The 20,575-nt window shown below is 32.0% G+C and overlaps 4 protein-coding genes and 1 pseudogene across 9 annotated transcripts; 4 read left to right on the top strand and 1 right to left on the bottom strand.

Annotated features, from left to right (window-relative positions):
- Window positions 1–1,796: 1,796 nt before the first annotated feature.
- Window positions 1,797–5,034, bottom strand: LOC104754677 (MATH domain and coiled-coil domain-containing protein At2g42465). Of its 5 annotated transcripts, XM_087495712.1 has the most exons (7): window positions 4,849–5,025; window positions 3,742–3,951; window positions 3,423–3,629; window positions 3,160–3,325; window positions 2,814–2,974; window positions 2,494–2,708; window positions 1,797–2,365 (listed from the first exon to the last, which is right to left on the bottom strand). In XM_087495712.1, the coding sequence occupies exons 4-7, from the start codon at window positions 3,264–3,266 to the stop codon at window positions 1,937–1,939; spliced, it is 912 nt and encodes a 303-aa protein (XP_087351838.1). In that variant the 5' UTR covers window positions 3,267–3,325; window positions 3,423–3,629; window positions 3,742–3,951; window positions 4,849–5,025; the 3' UTR covers window positions 1,797–1,936. The 5 variants fall into 5 exon arrangements, with proteins under 5 accessions (XP_087351838.1, XP_010475220.1, XP_010475218.1 ...); XM_010476918.3 differs by lacking the exon at window positions 3,423–3,629 and having other exon boundaries at window positions 4,849–5,034; XM_010476916.3 differs by having other exon boundaries at window positions 3,160–3,629.
- A 4,544-nt stretch (window positions 5,035–9,578) lies between these two features.
- LOC104754676 (zinc transporter 5) lies at window positions 9,579–13,182 on the top strand. The gene is made up of 3 exons (XM_010476914.3): window positions 9,579–11,059; window positions 11,904–12,053; window positions 12,707–13,182. Exons 1-3 carry the CDS (start codon window positions 10,436–10,438, stop codon window positions 13,010–13,012), a joined length of 1,080 nt encoding a protein of 359 aa, XP_010475216.1. The 5' UTR covers window positions 9,579–10,435; the 3' UTR covers window positions 13,013–13,182.
- A 756-nt stretch (window positions 13,183–13,938) lies between these two features.
- LOC104754675 (uncharacterized) lies at window positions 13,939–14,847 on the top strand. Its single transcript, XM_010476912.3, has 2 exons — window positions 13,939–14,344; window positions 14,582–14,847. The coding sequence occupies exons 1-2, from the start codon at window positions 14,010–14,012 to the stop codon at window positions 14,643–14,645; spliced, it is 399 nt and encodes a 132-aa protein (XP_010475214.1). The 5' UTR covers window positions 13,939–14,009; the 3' UTR covers window positions 14,646–14,847.
- A 1,432-nt stretch (window positions 14,848–16,279) lies between these two features.
- LOC104754672 (protein DESIGUAL 4-like) lies at window positions 16,280–18,037 on the top strand. Its single transcript, XM_010476911.2, has 3 exons — window positions 16,280–16,722; window positions 16,856–17,076; window positions 17,701–18,037. Exons 1-3 carry the CDS (start codon window positions 16,603–16,605, stop codon window positions 17,873–17,875), a joined length of 516 nt encoding a protein of 171 aa, XP_010475213.1. The 5' UTR covers window positions 16,280–16,602; the 3' UTR covers window positions 17,876–18,037.
- Window positions 18,038–18,809: 772 nt separating this feature from the next.
- Window positions 18,810–20,291, top strand: LOC104759079 (uncharacterized; annotated as a pseudogene). Its single transcript, XR_015585651.1, has 4 exons — window positions 18,810–19,330; window positions 19,466–19,648; window positions 19,738–20,042; window positions 20,137–20,291. The product of XR_015585651.1 is annotated as an uncharacterized LOC104759079 (transcript).
- Window positions 20,292–20,575: the final 284 nt, after the last annotated feature.

The following is a 20,575-nucleotide window of genomic DNA, read 5'->3' as shown; positions in this document are numbered from 1 at the left end:
GTATCATATACTTGGCATTTATGTAAAAAGCTTAAATGCAGAGGTGCATAGAGTTGGGACTTGCTTGTGATAGTGTATGTGACATTTTCGCCAATCGCCATAAATGTTCTGAAGAAATTTTAAGGTAGTTTGAAAAACTTTTAAGGTAGTTTGAAAAACCTGTTGAGAGCAGACAAAGAAAAATGAAATCTTTTAAACATTTAAATTCTTTATAACAAGTCTTGACCACTAATTGCGACTCACTTTTAACAATTTGTAATATAAGATCCAAATCCAAGGGTAGGTAAAAACATGTTATTTTTCAACAATTATCTCTGTTTTGATTTTCGTACTCAATATACGATTTCCAAATCAATAGAACCAAATAACACACTCCCTAAACCTCTAATAAGTAATAACGAATGATTATAATGATGATGATGCCAACCAATGTTGAGATTTTCTTATTCCAACCTTCTCCATCTGCCACGTGTTTTTATTTTCAAAAGAAGAGACATGTGATTGATGATGGAACCGTCAAGATACTGATTGTTTTTGGTATGTAAGTACTTTGGAAATTAATCATATAAAGTTACAACGCTTTTGTGAATAAGTTAACGATCGTTTAAACATCTAAACATTTTTAGCTTTGTTAAATCGTACAAGCACAAACTTGATTTTCAATTACAATTTGTCTTTTAGTCTATAACATAAATACATATAAATACATCTTGGTACGTACGGACTTTAAACTAGTATAAAATAAAAAAGAAGATATGAAAAGGAGGATATTGAGATGAAGAAGCATAGACTTGATTAATTTGATCTTCTTAAAATTATTACGGTTAGAGCTAATATATATATCTAACAAAAAAATATATATAGATGTACATCAAACATACATTTTTTTCTATATGATCACATCTTGTACATAATTATTATAAAACAAAATCTTTTGAATATAGACCAATTTTTCTATACCTTTCCATTGATTAACAATTAATTTTACTCTATTAGTTTTCAAGGTACAGTAAAATTTCTATAAATTAATAATGTTGGGATCATGTCATTTTATTAATTTATAGTGATATTAATTATTAATTTATAGATATATATTTGAATTTTTTTAATTTTTTTAAAAATTAGAAATTGAAACAATTTTAGCTAAATAAGATTAGATTTTCAAATATTATAAATTTTATTATTTTGAAATTGAATTTGTAGATATTTAGAAAGCAATATTGACAAAAAAACTACAAATACTATAAACATATTATCATATACACATGATATACATAAATACAAATTTACGAATAACAATATAAGTCATTGTATTTTTTTTTGTTCTTGGTTTTCTCGGGGTATGTGTAGACACTGTTGTCTGCTACTGTTCATATATAAGGAGTGTTAAGCGTTGTGTGTGCCAACCTAGTATAGCCGGTGGGAGTACTTTAGCCAGCTCAGTTTTTAGTAGTAGTGCCTAGAGTTTTCTATGTGTGTAATGATTCATTCATTAATGCTGGATTTTCAATTATTCATATTTTTTATTAAAAGAAAAGCTTACGTCACGTCGTGCATACAGATATTTTTAACATCAATTCCAAATATAAGGAGAAATTATAACTAAAATAAAATCGATATGTATATAGAATACATTTGTGCCTCACTAATAGATAGATTATAGATTAATCTATATATTAATATTAATGGTTACACCTTAATTTTAGGGATATTCCAAATTGATAATTGATATATTAATGGTAACAAATTAAATCATCGATAGATTCTCTATGGTTTGGTTTATGAGGTGAAAACAATGAAACAGAGAGAGAGAGAGTCATCCTCCTCACTAATGTTTTGATGCGATGATCATAAGACAAAAGAGAGAGTCCACGCAAAAGATTCGTCCCATAAGGCAAAAAATTCATCCCATAAAACAAACATATAGTTAGTGATTTCAGACTGAGAAGCAAGAGAGAAAGAATTTCTTTATAATAATTCTCATGAACCCAAAGGAGAGAACACTAGAAGCAGCCGCACGTCTGATCTTCTCCTTGCGGACCTTGCCCAGTTTTGCTTGGAGATCTGACACAGTCACTTTCACATTCTTGACCCATTCCTCGGGGAGGTTTTGGACCTGACAAGCAGAGGAAGCCTCCTTGAGTTTTGACTTCAAAAAGTCTAGCTTGAAGCCTGCCTTGGTCAGCTCAGTGAATTGGTTTTGAGCATTTCTTAGTTCAGTCACAGACAAGCTCTGTGGAGATTTCCTCAGTGTCTCGATGAGGCAGAAGAAGATAGTGAAGTACACAGCCCTCATCTCTTTGGTCTTTGGGTTGAAATCTTCGAAGCATGGGTGATTCCCGCAAACCTTGGCCATTGAAAGACCCTGCCAAATTAAAAAAAAAAAAAGAATAAATTAAAAGAATAAATGAATTCATTAAGCAGTACGTGTAGTTGTTAATAATGGGATGGATACAAAGAAAAGAAAGGGAAACCGGTGGCTCATAAGCTTACTTGAGAAGCAAGGATCTGGACACCATAGAATTCGAATATATCATTCTCAGTTGATTTTCCTTGATGAACAACTTGAGTAACTTCAATGTTGAACTTAATGGTTAGTTTGTTCTCCTTGAGAAACCCTTCTTCTTGAAGCTTGTTAAGAGGCGACGTCCTAGAGAATATTCGGCCTGTGACCTCAGCGCAGAAGAATAAGTCTCTGCAGCTCTCGACTGTAAAATATAGATATATAATATACACCTTCGTAAATCAGTCAATCAGATAAACATATATATAAGTAAAGTAGCACATGGAAGATAGATAACCAAGTTCATTACCATTGGATCTGTAGAGCTCTTCGCCAGATTGATTCAAAAAAACGTATAAAAAATTAACTCTCCTTTTCCATCCAAGTCTCAATGATTTAGGATTATATGCGCTCAGACGCAGGGACACGTGATCAGAAACACAGTATCCCTTGGGATAGAGTTCAAGAAACCTAAGACAAAACCACAGATATATAAATACTTTTTTTCAGACAATATCCGACTAAGAAAGAGTTAAAGATCATAGGAACAATAATCACTAGTACTCTATATTGGTTGGCAGTACATTGCTTAGGCTTCCTCCTAACCCAACAGATCTAACAGAAATTTAAAACAAATAAGAGTCTTAACGATTTACCATTGGCACCCGCTGCCGCTTAAGTAGGGCCCCGACCGTATCGACTTCTTTATGTCGGAGAAGTTGTCTATCTCCCAACTGAATCTCGTCTTGAATTCCGTCCCCATCTAGCTTACCTCGGTTTCTTTTTTTTCTAGAGTTTCCTCCAGCTAGTTATAATAATATACTATATATATAAGAGGCGAAAACAAAAAATTTTAACAGCTAGGTCAAGCGAAATCTTTCAATCAATAGTATTCTAGTAGAAAGTAAATTATTCTTACCAAAAAAAAAAAATAGTAGAAAGTAAATTTTCTTTTTTTTCGCCAACCAAACATTTAAATTAGATTAAACCAAACCAAACCAATGCTCATATGTATATTAGAGTTTTGCTAAAGCGAACAATATTTAATAACAGTAAACGACGGAATTCCGGTAAAATTTTCTAGTGACATCTCTAATGGCTAATGGCAGAGCATAGATATCTCCTGCTGTAATAAACCAAAATACAAACCACAAACGTTAGGAAACTGATCAAACAATGATCTGCATTCTGCAATCATATCATATTTTCAAGGAGAATATTCAAAAACAAGAACTCACCGGTAAACGATCAATTGGTTTAGCTTTCAACAGCCACTGTGGCAACTGTTTCTGCTGAGCTACCTCTGATTTAACAACCTCTGGAGAAGACACTGAATCAACCTCTGTTCTCGCTCGTAACTCTGTAAACACTGTGGACAACACTTCAATGCCCTATTCGTAGGAAAAAAGCTCTTCAAGGGCGTGAATGATTCCAAATTATTGGCAAGCCTGAATAAAAAAAAAAAACATCAATCATACTGAGACAAATTCACAAATAGAATAGTGTACAACTTTTCATCTATAACATTTTCGATTGTGAAACCTGATGAAAAGAAACAGAAAAAACAATTTTAACAACCTTTGAAGATGTTAATAGTCTAAATGAAAAACGCTAAAACTTAGTAAAAAACGAGTGAACCCAAATTGGTTTATGTACACGATATACATCATTCATTTAAAATATTTAATAGAGGAACACTAAACCCTAATAGATTGTAAAACGAGAACCCAAACTCTCAATATATATATTTAACTACCTTACGAGATGATAAAAGTTTGATCTCTTGACACGACATGTTCTTTTGATTCTATAAGGAACAACAAAGCATCTCATGTATTCACTATCACATTGGAAGCAAACATGAAACTCTTGTGAATTGCAATGTAATGAAATCTTGAGGAAAAAATGTAAATGATAATGTTTATGCTGGATTTTACAATGAAACGAGGAAGTATAACATAAAAAGTTCACACTAGCTATTAGATTCTAAAGGAGAAAACCTCATCTCTCTCTTTAAGTTTTGATAAGCATAAAACTTGGTGGATTCTGTAATGGACTCATCATCCTCATCTTCTATCATTTCAATCTTCAATCGAAACTTAAACTTAAAGAAAAAAAGAAGAATTTGGAAAACACAGACATAGGACAACACAAAGAAAGACGTAAACCAAACGTGTAAACAAAACGTGTAAGACGTTCTCTCAAATTCCAGGAAGAAGCACTTGTAAACATATCACAGGCCTAAGAACTAACTACTCACAATCAATAAGAACTATTCATAATTTCCCCTTTCAGCTAGCAAACCCCAATTTCAATTGTGTGGATAGAAGATTGAGGAGACTCACCTGCTGCTTCTGGAGGCAAAATAGAATATGATAATCATCGAGGACGAAAGGAGCGTGGGATGCCGATGGCAATCTTAAAGTCATCAGATTGAGATAAATAGGCCGCCGCGGCGGCGTCTTCAACCAGGATTTCAAATCGATGATGAGAGCATCAAGCGCTTCCCAGTTGACACGTATGGAATCCCCTCATTATTTCTAATCACGATTAAAGACTGGTTCGGGTTGGGATCTAACCGGTTCGGTTCGGTTCAATTTTAATTAAACATTAAAAAAATCTCTAATTCGATTTGTTTCGTATTGACTAAGTGTGTTAGCTTGGTTGGGTTTATTTATCGAGTAGGGGTTTTTGCAAAATGAGTAAAGTTTCTGAATTTTCTCATTACTAATGTAAGTGTTTTTGCGCTTCAATTTTCGAATCGTTAAATGGGACGATACAACTCATAATGAATAAACACAAGAACGATAAAGATGAATTTCTTATCTGTGACATCGCAAATAAACTGATTTTCTTATCCCATTACCAATGTTTGCTTGTGTTTTCACTAGTACTTCGTGGATGTTGATGGTAACTAGGATTTTTATTTATAAAGTTAGGTTTAGATGAATGAAATTATCCCTGATGGCACCAATGTGTGATTAATATTACATATGTTTTGACCTAAGTAAAAAACAAATCTTGTTTATTAATTGTAGATGGTTTTTCTTTTTTTTAAACGGAATGGATTTTTTTTTTCTTTCAAAATTCTCTTTAAAATAAGCATCTATATTACTACAATATGTACATCAAACATAATTTTTTAGTATATGATCACATCTTGTACAGAATTATTATAAAACAAAAATTTTAGAAAATATGTCAATTTTATTATACATTTCCATTGATTAACAATTAATTTTATTCTTATTTCCAGGTATTCGCAATTGTGAAACTAATGCAAAGTCCTAAGTGATAACTTATGGTTAAAAATCAAAAATTGAGATTCCCATACTTTTCTTGAAAACTATCCTGAATTCATTTTTTTGGAATTTTAGAAAAATGTGTATACATGTTAAAAAAACCTTGAAAATTTCAAATAGTTACTATGACAAATAACATTTTGAGAAAATAGTTGTTTCATAAACAAAGCTACTATGTATTGATGTTGCCCAACAACAATGTAAAGTTTCTAAACCAACGATTAGGTTTTTAGAGATCGAGATATTTGGTGCATATCATTTTTAATTAATTGTGACGATGAAGGTTAGAAGCAAGACAACACCGAGATAGATTCAATTCTCTTTAATCACAAATGACATGAGGCCTTCGTGTCGTTAAAGCCTCATGTCTATTCAAATAACCCGTTTTCTAATAATTTATTACACTACACGATTTCAAATAATCTATTTTCTAATAATTTATTACACTACACAATGACGATGTGATGCGTTTATATGGCCGGTACTACTAGATTTGCAACTTAAAATTAGGTGACTACTAAAATAGCAAAACGACTTATCATGAGCATCATACGAGTTCTTGTTGATGAACCTCAAAGAATTTATATCATATAACTCCTGATTTGAAATTTTGAATCATGTTATTATGAAGTGACATTTTTTAATAACGATATATATATATATATATATATATATATATTTTATCTCCAATGGACGTAGTCTCAGTTCTTTTTAACCCTAAACCCTAAACCCTACAAGATTGTGAGAAACCGAGAGTAAAAAATGATTTCTAATCACGATTAAAGAAAACTAGTTCGGGTTGGGACCTAACCGGTTCGGTTCAATTTTAATTAAAAGAATATTAGTTCCGGTCTGTGTGCCTCAATGCATAATGCAGATGGGGAATCAATCTTCTTCTACGGATTTGTTCCACTTTTGGTCACGCTTGATCTCTCTCGAGCAAGACTCAGAAATTGTTAGTAACTTCTTTCGAACACATCTCTTGCTTTTTTTTTTTTTTTTTAATTTCGGTTTGTTTCATATTGACTAAATGTGTCACAAAAATAACTAGAAGAACATTTTTTCAGTTATAACTCAACAGGTTTTACTAATTACTAGTTACTATACAATTTAGCTCGTTCTTTTGACAGTAACCATGCTTCTCAAATGACTTAGTTTAAGGGGAGGGAGAGTTAGAAAAATAGGACCAAGTATTCTAATGGTTCTTGTCTAGTTTGTGGTTTTCTGAATTACTACTAGTTTGTTTTGTTGTTGGTGTTGTTATAAAGGGCTTAGCAATCAGTTTCGCAATCAAGAAACTATTGGATACTGAAATGAAGTATTCTTTGTCAGTTTTTTGGTCTTATATGTGGACTTTCATGTGCACTTGCTATCTGGTCCTCTTTTCTTCACTTATTTATTAGTAGTTTGCAACTAAAATATATTGTGCATGCTTAATTTCAAATTAAACGTTCAAGATTTTATCATATGCTGACTTTGAAGAAACTACTATTTATTGTTGCAAATGGTTGCACGGTTGAAGAGATTGAACATGTTGAAAAAAATTATTCAACCAATTTTCACCATTTGCATTGTAAAGGTTGAAGATGTTGGAAAATATTATTCAGCCCGTTCAACCAAAAAGTTGAAAAAATAAACTAATCATACAGCAAAAATCTTCAACTTGTTCAACCACTATTTTGGAGATGAATGAGTTGAATATTATTCAACCCAGTTTTGTTCAATCCACTTTTTCAATTTTGTTCAATTTTGTGCATCCATTTGCAGCCATTATTTGATATGTTTTGCAAGTATGAATCCATGTTATGACCATGACGGCGATAATAGTGCAAAACTACAGCTGGGCTAGAATTCCCCTGTTATATTAGAAACTAGAAGTCAATTGTTGAATATCATGTGTCAATTAAGAACTATAAATTTGATTAACAATAATAATGTAATACTCCTAGTATGCTAACTATAAATACTACAATAGTTGAAACGAAATCATGAATTCATTTTAATTCAGTATACAAGAGAGTAAGTGGGAAATATGAATACTAGAATACTACAGTATAAATTTCCAAAGCTTTAGAAGACTTATTTCTGAACAAAACAAAAATATCGTCGCAATCAAAAAGTCGTTGAAACTGAGTTTCAAAGTTTCAATGAATAATTTATGCACTCTTCAACTAATGACGATCGAGTATTTGATTGTATCACAAAAGATAGTTAAAGTGATTCTTTAATTATCCGATAGCTTTCCGTTACATAGAGTTTGGCACTCATATATGCTATTCCTAATTCCTAGCTCAGAAGACGAAGACAATAAGTTTTGTTTGGTGCGGTGGCTAATAAACGAATTACTACTACAGTTATTGAAAGTATAGGGCAAATTACGTGACCACACTCACTCATCATCTTCTCTAACGCCCATAATCTTTTTTTTTTTTTTTTTGGCTGATAAAACTTTTTGGGATTAATCAATTACGTACCAACCACCAGAAAATACAAAACAAAAATTGATCACCTCAGAAACATGGAAGAGGGTCCTATATTGATTAATGTGATTATACCCTTCCAAGACAACGTACTAAAGACTTCAGATCGATGGTAGAGTAAGTCTTCGGTGATGTGAAGTGAAACCAACCATGTTCGAAGAATCAAATTAATAAGTCATTTTGTTTTTTTCTCCAAGAATCAAAGTCATTCGGTGTGGACCATTTTCACAACTCTTCAAAATCTGTATATTAATTACGTACAAGGTTATGTTCTCTTCAGTTTTTCTTTGTACATTAATTTCTTAAGTTTCAACAAAATCATTTGGTTATATATTAATATACAACTAGTATATGTTTTAAAGATTTTAAGCAGTAAATCATCTTGTTGTGATACGTTGACAAAGTCAAGAAGTTATCGTGGTGTATGTCTGTATTCTGACGAGTTATACGGAAATATTTTGTTTTGAGGCACAAATGACTTGATTAGCTCATAAATTAATCAATATATTATGGGGGGAAGTATATATATGATTTAGGGGATAACATCTTTTTTTATTGGTAGACAATGTCTCTCAAACCAAATCTTGTACTTCTTTTCTTGTGGAAAGTTTTTTAGCATATTAGATGAGATCCACAGAAACAAATATCTACAAATCATAAAAAGCTATATACTTTAATTATGCTAAATGCTAAATAGTAAAATCCACGGCTACACAAAAACTAAAGAAGTTAGAAACTCCGGAGTTTTGGGGAAAACAAAATTCGTGACTTTTTTGTGATCTTCCGGTTTGGACAAGATAGTTATTTATCTTATTTTAATTATACTTGATATGTTTTTCGTGATTTAGTTTCAAAGTGTTTGTAGCAAAACTATATTCATGCCATATCAAAGGTAGCAAGCAACTAACCAAACATTTTGGCTTTGGTTTATTAAGACTGCGAGTATGCTATAATTACTATGACTATCGCAATATCTTTTCTAAAAAGTAAATATATTTTGATGCGTACACCCAAAGGTAAACAATTTAGATAGAATTATTTAAAATAATACGTAAGACATGTTAAAAGTCGGAAAATGAGAAAACTATGGAAAGGAAACAGGGAAGATAGAGTCATAATATCGACATAATCAGACGTTTGAGTCGGTTGACTTCACATGTGCTTAAGCAAAAAGAGACTAGTCAACTTGTGTTAGACATAGTTCCGTACCTTTTATGTCGACATTCTCACGACATAATCTTAAGGAGAAAAGAGTTTAAAAGCTCTTTCTTTCAATGTTTATAAGATATAATTGTATTTTCATTATTTCACGAGAAAAACAGGTTCATAGTTACACGTAGCATGTATGGACTGAACGTAAGCTTTCATACTTTTAAAAATCTAATCCCTAAAGATTCGTTTTCTCTTTTATTTCCCCTCCTTAAAGTAGCTCTCAACTATTTGTAGTTTTTGTACAATGGCTGCGAAAATTAAAACAATATGTTCGATGACCGTATACACCTTTTCATTATTACCAATAAAAACACTATTTGTTGTTTTAGAATCTTATATATATATATATATAATTATTACACATATCACATGGGCCATTTGGATTCATGACTCAATGATTGCGGATCGATTATTGATTGTAATTGATAAATTATTTGTGTATGAATGGAGTTAAGCAAAAAAAAAATAATCATACTTAGCAAAAAAAAATCTGAAACTTCTATTAAGGTACTTTAATTCAATTTTATTAAATCGTGTTATTATTAATTTTAAATTGTTCATGAAATAGATGATTACATCTTCATTCATTTTTATTAAAATTTAATTGACAAATAAATATGTACCTGATTTTTTTCTATTTTTTTGTCTTTTCTTCTTAAATTATGGAGTTAATCTTGTTTTGAGTTCCCACAGAACCAAAAAGCAATAAATAAGTAAAGCAAACACACACAAATATTGATATATAAGTCTTCGATTAGAATATCACCTGTTAAAGATATATATAGACGACACACACACTTTGAGATGTAAACGACGATCACTCCAATCTCCCACCCGTATTTTGTCCTTTCTTCTTCCAATTTTCTCGTCAGCGTCGTCATCATCATCATCATCAAGAGATTTAGTACTCAACACCTTTGTAAACCCTAATCTGTAAGATGAGAATCACACGTAACGTCAAGGTCTTACTCTTCTTCCTCTTCATCTCCCTCTTCCTCATCGCCGTATCCGCTGGCGAGTCAAAATGCGAGTGTTCACACGAAGACGAGGAAGAAAACAAAGCCGGAGCTAACAAATACAAGATCGCCGCCATACCTTCCGTTCTCGTCGCCGGAGTTATCGGCGTTCTGTTCCCGTTGCTCGGAAGATTCTTCCCGTCTCTGAGACCGGAGACGACTTTCTCCTTCGTGACGAAAGCCTTCGCCGCCGGCGTAATCCTCGCGACGGGGTTTATGCATGTGTTGCCGGAAGGTTACGAGAAGCTGACGTCACCGTGTCTGAAAGGAGAAGCTTGGGAGTTTCCATTCACGGGGTTTATCGCAATGGTCGCTGCGATTCTGACTCTCTCCGTTGATTCTTTTGCGACGGCGTATTTTCATAGATTACATTTCAAGACGTCGAAAAAGATTGGTGACGGTGAAGAACAACGCGTTGACGGTGGCGGTGGCGGTGGAGAGGATCTTGGGTTGCACGTGCATGCTCATGGTCACACGCACGGGATTGTTGGCGTGGAATCTGGTGATTCCGAGGTTCAGCTTCACCGGACTCGAGTTGTGGCTCAGGTATTTAATTAATTCAATTAATTACCTTTAATTTACCTCTATTTTATTTTTATTTTCTTAACTTTTTTAAGAAAAAACAAAACATATGTCACTGAATTTTCATTTAGCTACTTGTTTTTTGTCGTAATTTTGGGTAGTTTTGTCGACAACTTCCGTTTAGAATTTGTACATATAATTATATATACTTCGTGATATACTCGTCGGGTATGACATGTTAATTGATTATTTAGAATTTAAGTACATATTATTTACAAAAATAAATCTCGTAATTTTGTTATATAGATTTGTTTATCCATTACAAGAGATTTATAATATATATTTCTCTTTTACAATATTCATCTATTATACACAGTTTTTCTATTTATGTTTATAAAAAAGTATACTACTACTCTATTAGTAGTAGTTAATAGGTGCATGAATTTTTTGGTCCATGCGGGTAACATATTCTTTCGGAGAAATTTGACCACATATTCTGGTCCCCCGATAGATAAAGCCTGAAAAATCAACTCTCACTCTTTAATATAGTAATTTATTCCAAAAAGTAACTGTTAATACGGTTTGTACCCTTTAATATATAAGTTTACCGTAAAAAGTGAGTCAATTGTTGGGAAGCCTAAAGTTAGATCAAAGATGCAATCTTTTCGTGTGTATGTAACTAAGCATAAAAGTATGAGATACAATTATAAATGATGGGTCCATAATATGAGTTTGCTTCCCTTTTCATCACCCTCTTTACGTAATTTTTAGCATGAAGATTCCAATATAGATTCCTAATCCTTTTATGTAAAAAAGGTGAAGTTAACAACTTACTCAGTTTTAATAATAATTTATTAAAAATGTATAGGTGTTGGAAGTGGGAATAATAGTACACTCAGTGGTAATAGGAATATCACTTGGGGCATCACAAAGTCCAGACACTGCCAAAGCTCTTTTTGCTGCTTTAATGTTTCATCAATGCTTCGAAGGTCTTGGTCTTGGTGGTTGCATCGCCCAGGTAAACTATTCTCCTATCTTTGCTTTTCATTTTTTATTTTCACAATTCTTTTTCTATTTTCTATATAGAAGAATCATAGGATATATATATGTAGTATTCCTTGATATTATCTATTGAATTTTACATGAAATGTGTGTCGTCCATCTTTTCGGCTTTTTTTGACTCATCCTCCACTTGCTAACTATACAAACAGCGATTCCATTTTCAACTCTTGGCCTACACACACATCTGACTTTCTTCATTTAGATATTTACATATATTCAGTGAATCACAAGGAAACAAACTTTAAAATGTAGTAATATTTTGACCATTGATGTCTATAATGTAAAATGCATGCAGGAGTTAGTTGTTGAATCTTTGTTTGCTTTAATGGCTCTGAAAACATGTTTCACAAAATTTAATGTTTTGTCAGACATCTGACTTTTCTTGGGGCAAAAAATCAAACATTTTGATATGACCAGATAAATAATCTTAAAAATTAAACTTGGAGTAGTAATCATAAGCATATCTAAAAGAATTTCATGTTTCGTTAGTAACTTATGTTTCTTCTAAACCGACATCATTTGGTTGAGTAAATTACGATTTGATCAATTGTGTATCTCTGATCATAATTTGAATTCTCATATATATATATATATATATATATATTGCAGGGAAATTTCAATTGTATGTCAATTACAATAATGTCGATATTTTTCTCTGTAACGACGCCGGTGGGAATAGCGGTCGGAATGGCAATTTCAAACTCTTATAATGAGTCGAGCCCAACGGCTCTGATCGTCCAGGGAGTCCTTAACGCTGCCTCAGCAGGCATCCTCATCTATATGTCTCTCGTAGACTTTCTCGCAGCAGATTTTATGCACCCAAAGATGCAATCTAACACTGGACTTCAAATCATGGCCCATATCTCTCTTCTTGTTGGAGCCGGGATTATGTCACTTTTAGCTAAATGGGCTTAGAACGAATCGTCTCCCGTTAAATACGTACAGTTTGTTATGCAAATGATGATATATATAAATTATGGTACAAATCGCGAGATTACAAATTGCTAATGTTCACTTTATAGTTCATAGTCTTGTTTATACAGATTATAAAAGTTTTTTAATTTATGACATAAGTTGGTTTAAAATTTTATTGTTTCATATTTTTTCAGTTTTGGTTTATTAGTTGAAGAGAACACTCTAAAGTGTATTAGCAAAATGTATGGTAAAAAATAGATATATTTTTTACAACGAAGTAGTAGCAGTTTCGATCTTTTAAAAATATGTAAAAATGGGGAAAGGGGAAATCTATTTATGGTATGTAAATTTCATACTGTATTAATCATTTTAACAATTAATGATGGAGGTTACAGTTGTCAAAATCTGATATTTAATAGTAATAACAGATGGCCGAAGTAAATACAACGAAAAACGTTGACTGGTTGTTGACAAAATAAACGTTGACTATTTTTAGAATATAATCAACTTATAAAATTACTTTCTCTAGATTGTAAATATTTGACACAAGTCGAAGGAGATTAGCTTATTCATTATTCCATTTTAAGAACAAAGAAATATATAGGTTATACAAACTTAATTACAATCCATGACAAAGGAAAAAAGCATAAAATAAGATATCTTTATTTTAAAAAAAAAAATTTACATTGTGTCTAGTTAGATGACAAATCTTTAAATATGATGTAGAGATATTAACATTACTAATTTAGCTATCATTTAACTTAATCACGATGGATATATTCTAAAAAGAAATCATTATCCTTAAATCACAATGGATAACGTCAGACCCAAAAAAGAAAAAAGAGATTTGTTGCAGATATATATTAATATTATTGTAGTAATTGACTGATAAATATTACACAGTTAGATAGATAGCTCAACAAACACGAGACCTTGGATAAAAAAAAAAAAAGCCAAAAACTAAAAACGTTTTTGTAGTTAAACATATAACAAAAATATGTTTTTCTCTCTAATTCGTCAGTGTTATCGTTCATCTTCGGCAGATAGAGATGATGGATCATCATTGTCTTCGTCTTCTTCTACTTACATCATGAATGACACGCATGCGCGTATGACAAGGACGAATATCTCTCGAAGAGTGACCCGTCAGGCGCCGCTTTGGTTGGAGCGGAGAAGGATCAAGCGGTGGCGGCCGTCTCTTTCTGCTATCTTGGAAGACGCATCAACCCCCGTCGTCTTCGCCAGGGAGACTAATCGTTCGTTTGGAACATTTTTAGCCAGAGAAACGGCGTCGGTCTCCCGCAGAGATCGTACGTCACTGAAGAGAGCCTGGTAACTATTTCATGATTTTCTGCTTTATTTTTTAAATATCATTGAGATTTATATAATGCCATTGCTTTTGAAATTGAGATTTTTTTCATCAGCAATAGTTTTTGAAAAAAAAACTATATATTTCATTAAATTGTTTTTTTTAATACTTATCAGCTAATTTAGGGATTAATAGGATGTGGACTAATTATTTAACTCACGACAGGATTACAAGAGTAATGCATTTTTTCTTGAATGCAGGAGAGACACAATCATATACCGTACAGCATCACCTGGTTTCGCTCCATCTCCGTTCATGTATTGAAAGTGTCAAGTGTGTGTATTCATTCTTGTTCACCATCTTCAATGTTTTAGTTTTTTCTTACCTAGAACCTCCTTAACTCGAGAGAGAATTTATATAATTCTTGTAGTTGCTTTATTAAAACTACACCGGTATTATATTTATTTACCCGAGCAATGTGAACAATTTATAACCTTCAGTTTATATGGCGTTAAAAGTTAGAGGATTGCCAAGTCTTAACACAGATTCCGATTTTTTTTTCAATTTAAAAGTTATAAACACTAATCCAAGTAAAGTTGATGATTTTGCCCCAAAAACAATAGTTGAAATCGATCTCCTAACGATAAATATCTTATTTTGCACATCGATCTCCTAACGATACACGATAGATGTCTTATTTTGTGTGTTCGGATTTTGGGGATTTCATGCGGATGATTTGACATTCATATTTTGTGTGTTCGGTAGAAGGTAAAAGAAGTGACCGTTGCAATTTTTTTTTGTGATAAAAGGAAAAATAACCTTTGTCGAAGAAAAATGAAACAACAACGTACGTAACGAAACCTTAATATTTCCTTCTTTTTTTTGGGTCTTCTTTTCTGAAGAAAACCCTAACCTTTGCTTATAAAAATCTCATAACCCATTCTATCATCAAAAGTGTTCGCCTAAAAAGTCAAATCTTTCGATTCTTCCAGTTGGCTTTCATTGATCGATGATCATTCCCAATTAACTCTCTAGTCTTGATCAAACCAACTCGATGGCGATGGGAGAGAGTCACGTCACGAGAGAGGAAGAACTTCAAGACGGTGGGCTTTAAAGTCTGGTTTTGGCGATGGGCTTTCCTGTCTAGGCTCTCTTCTCACCTTACCTCCCATGGGTCTGGGCGCTACCTAGGTATAAATCCTTACCACTTCATTTTTTTTTTCTTCGCTTTTAATTAAAATCACTTTTTAATTCACAATTTAAAAAATAATAATTAAAATTTTGGATTGATTTTGTGTAACTCTATCTTCCATGACTATTGTTATATCTATTTATTTATAATTTATCTTATTTTGTATAATTACAGTTTTGCAAGACTGTATAATTTTGGATTGATTTTGTATAATTACAGTCTTGCAGTTTATTATATCTTTTTATTTCTATTTTATCTTATTTCTGTTAGACAAGTGTCTTATAATATAACCTATCACTACTGAATTTTTTTTTTAAAGAAAATTTGTAATAATTTATTTTGTTATTATGTTATTTATAATGGTTTGTGATTAAAAATTTGTTGTTTATATTATAATTTTTGTATTTTAAAAATTGAAAACCTGTCAATAAAACATTTGCATGTAATGAATAAAATTATTTAAACCTTTGTGAAATCTTTGTTTTTTAAGTACAAATTAGTTTTGATTCTAACAGATTTTTTTTTTACTAATCTACAATTTATTTTATTTGATGTTTCCCCTATCTTTGTTTTTTTTAATTAGAAATATTTATTTAATTAAGTAATTAATCTTAATTAAGTTTTTCTAATGGCAATTGAATGTATTTTTTTACACATTTTAAAGTTAGTTTTATATTTGTACTTTCTAATTAATAATTAATATAGTAGGATTTAATCCACATGCCATAATACTATATAAAACATATTCGAAATTATTTAATAAGATATATACAAATAGGTTACTTTTCTTGTTTGCCATATGTAAAACATGAATCTTCTGGCTTTCATTTTAATGTTTGATATGAACATATTTATCTAATTACTACTGATATATAGATAGGAACGACCAAAATTAATCATTTAGCCTCAGCCTTTATATATTAATCCACATTAGATAAAATCTAATCCAACTCTAGCCTTTATATATTAATCCATTTCTCTCATAAAAAGAAGTACTATTCTCGCTCCCTTCACACAAGTCTCAATTTCACAAATAACCTTTTACCTTTCAACCTCTTAAAACAAGACAAAAAGATTTTATAATAGAAAATGAAAGAGACGAAAGGATGCTGCTTCTACGTTACAATAGTAGTTTGCATTGTTTTGATCGTGGGCTTAGACATCGTCGCTGGTTACGTCGGATTACAAGCCGATGTTGCCCAAGAAGATGTAAATATGTCTATCATATATTATATAGTCAACAAATGATGATGATGGTGATGGTGATGATGATGATGACGATGATGATGATGATGATGATGATGATGATGATTATATATTTTTTGTTTTTGTTATGTGGCAGGTGAAGCACCATAGGGTGTGGATGCTCGAGTGTAAAGCTCCAAGCAAAAGAGCTTTTGTGTTAGGGATTATAGCAATGTCATGTTTGGCAGCAGCTCATGTCATTGCCAATGTGATCGGATGCTCTACCTCCAATCGATTACCAACACCCGGCGTCGGCGTCGGCGCCATAACTAATACGATCGCTACACAGTTCTACACAATATGCCTTGTTCTCAACTGGTAATAATTTTTGACACTCCTAAAACTCATAATAGATGTCATGCATGAGAAAAGGGAAAGACGGAAAGTTAATAGATTTGCTGTAATCATATAGTTTAGAGAGATATCATGAAATACATACCACTAAATATCATTACGTTTTCAGAAATAGAACAAATACATTTTTAAAAGTTTACAAAGCCTTCTTAATAAAGGTTTCACAAAAAAAAACAAAGCCTTCTTAAAAATGATCATTCAAATGATGTTAGTAATATTCGTAAGCTTAGGAAGATTTTCATAAACTTTTCTAATCATTTTACTACAAAAAAAAAAAAAAAAAAAAAAAAAAAAAAAAACAAGAAACGAAATATTTATTAGAATGCATTTTCAAAATAGTATCAATTTACCACAAAATTAATAACCTCAAAATTATTTAGTTTAGTCCAGAAACAAATATATCAATAATTATGCATATGATGAGAAAGTTAATCAAAAAGTTTAATCAGTATTTAATCATTACACAGGGTTGCTTCAAGATTAAACATTTTATAGCTTATTCAACCCAGTTACATTTGTTAAAAGCTCTTGACTGAATGAAATATGAATTATGGTTTAAAATTTGAGACAATGTTTGGTTGAGAACAGGGTCGTAGGAATCGCTGGAGCGGTGTTACTTGCGATGGGGATATGGTCGAACAGAGAGTCAAGATCAAAATGTGGATTCACAAACAAATATTTTCTATCTTTTGGAGCCAAAGTGTGTTTCGTTCATGCCATTTCCTCTGTCATTTATTACGTATCGTCTGTCGTAGCTAATTAATGTTGAAGTTAATTTGTGAATTGGTCGTATATATATCATAGACTTTCGCAATTCCGTTTCTTTTGTAAAGAAATCGAAATCTCTTTCTTATTTTATAATAATTCGTGTAACAAAGATAACAGAAGCTAGAAAACTTAAATAAGATGTTCAGAATTCTGTGAATACTTGTGATTGTCGTACTAGTTACTATACGAACTAAAAGAAAGAAAGAAAAAAGCTTATGGCTATGACGTGGACATATATAGTAAAATTTCACGTGGAAAATGTTAAATATAGTGTAAAATTTAGATTTTGGTGAAATTTTCTTCAAAAATAATTTATGAATTAAGCTAGCTAGAAGGGAAATACAAGAGATGGATAAAGGTGAAATTTTCTTCAAGATCAGATTGAGGAAGAACGTCGTCGGAGTTTTTGAATTCCTCGTTTGGTTTTAAATTTGTTGTGTTATTACTTGGTTCCTGATTTTTTTAATAAAGACGATCAAAAAAAAAAAAAAAGCTAGAAGGGATGGATAAATTAAGCTACAAGAGATGGATAAAGATGAAATAGAAGGATAAAGCGCTAGTTGCCCAAAAAAAAAAAAAGAAGGATAAAACGTTATAATTGTGAGATTCAAAACTGATTAATTATATTTAGACTCGAAAATTAAAGATATTTCTAACAAATCTTATTCTAATTAAATTCTAAACTTGAAAAATCGAAATTTTCGCAGATTGATTCGCTTTTTCCGTCACATACAAAAAGAAGTTTCCATTTAATTATCCTATCTGGCATCCAAAAACCCTAGCATGCAAACTGAACATCCCGATGAATATGCATTCATACAATATGACATAATTATTTACCACGTGTAACAGTAACCTTTAGTATAAATTAAGGAGCAGAAGCTGTAGTAGATCTCAAAATTGTAATGTGTTTCTTTCAAACGTAGAGATCTCAAATCTCATACTGTTCGTATCATTTTTTTTTTGTTTTTTTGTTTTTTAATTAAGTGCAAATATGGGATCACCATCGTGTGATCATTTGGCTAGGCTTTGTCTTCAATGTGACTGGAAGTTACACTATGAGACTGTGAAAAATCACGATGAGTCGCGGATTCCATTGTGTAACAATTGCGTTTCCGAGACCGCTGTTGTCCAGTGCCTTGATAAAGGGTTGAGCCTATGCCAAACATGCGTTTTAAACCCTAATATCATCTCACGTTTTTTTCTTCTTCAAAACGGTTCCAATTATAATTCGGCATATAATTGTCTTGATTTTGATTCCTCTTCCTCGTCTTGTTCATCTTCTTTTGTTGATCGCAATTGGGCATTGTCCTATGGTTCCTTACCTCTCTTTAATGAGGACTCGTCATCATCTTTTGAATTCTTTCAAAGAAATGAAAATTATACAAAGAAAAGTTATAGTGATCAACAAGTGCCGATGCTTCGGCCCGGTTCTTTGGACATTCCTAAGGTAGTATACACTAACAATTTTGTTGTCTTTTTTTAAAGAGGGTTCTTATATGATTATGATGATTTATTTAATTTATATGCTTCATGCTTGTTTAGCTCTATTCATTCAATGTTTCTTCTGTCTCACTTTACGCAGGATAGTTCATACTCAGGCTTCAATGGCTACGAAACTAAAGAAGATATAGAAAATGTTTTTCTGAACGATTTTGATGTCGACGAGGTAGTATTAGAAGAATATAACCCCAATGAAGATTTGATCCTAACTGATCAACTAATCGATGAATTAACGAAGCAGAATCGAGAGACCACGTCGACCAAGGTATTAAACAAACATCTATGATCCTGTTGGTTTTGATTAACTTCATCGTCGACTTATTATTAATTTTTTTTTTGGTTTTGTTTTTATAGATTATGTCATCTTCATCATCGGGTATGTCATCGGTAATACATAAAGATTACAACATTGAAGCTTTGGCTAATGCAAGCTCTCAAGATTACTCTATAAATCAAGTGATTGGTTCAAAAGCAAAGGAAGAGACCAATAATCTTCCAATATTCCCTAACGCTCTTGTTCAACTTGACTGTGGACAATCGCAGTTGATTTTAACCGATGAGATGTTACCATGGGAGAATCAAATACCTGTTGAAAGATATACTCCGGAAGCTCGAGAAGAGGCGAAGAAGAGATATTTCGAAAAGAAGAAGAAACGCAAGTACGTACAATTATAACTCATGAAAATTATATTAAAGATAACTCCATGCCAAGTGTATACGTACTTACAAGTTCAAATTAATAACAAAATGCAGGTTTGGGAAGCAAATTAGATATGAATCTCGAAAATCTACTGCTGATACGAAGAGACGAATGAAAGGAAGATTTACAAAAGCTGGTGCAGAGTATGATTATGACCCATGCACGAGCTAATTATATTAAGAAACGGACTAATAAGATCATGAGCTAATTAACAAACCAAGCTCAATTTTGAGACACCAATAAGGAAAATAAATAGATGGTGGAAATCATATGACCATCATCACATCTTTTGATAGTACATGTTCCGGTCATAAGGGTGGGTTGTTGTTTAGTTATACCGTCTGGTTCGTCGACATATCTACACTCCTCTGGATATGCACACGCTTGAAGATTGCAAAAGTCACTGAGAGATCAAAAACGATCTCGACTAGTATTGATTCGATTCTAGAGATTATTTTGAAGTTTTTTTTAATAAAATTAAAAAACTTCTTA

Source organism: Camelina sativa, chromosome 17 (genome assembly GCF_030686135.1).
Source record: "Camelina sativa cultivar CO46 ecotype springtype chromosome 17, ASM3068613v1".
Taxonomy (NCBI): domain Eukaryota; kingdom Viridiplantae; phylum Streptophyta; class Magnoliopsida; order Brassicales; family Brassicaceae; genus Camelina; species Camelina sativa.
Note: the sequence above shows the minus strand (reverse complement) of the source record. Positions and strands in the feature narration are given on the sequence as shown.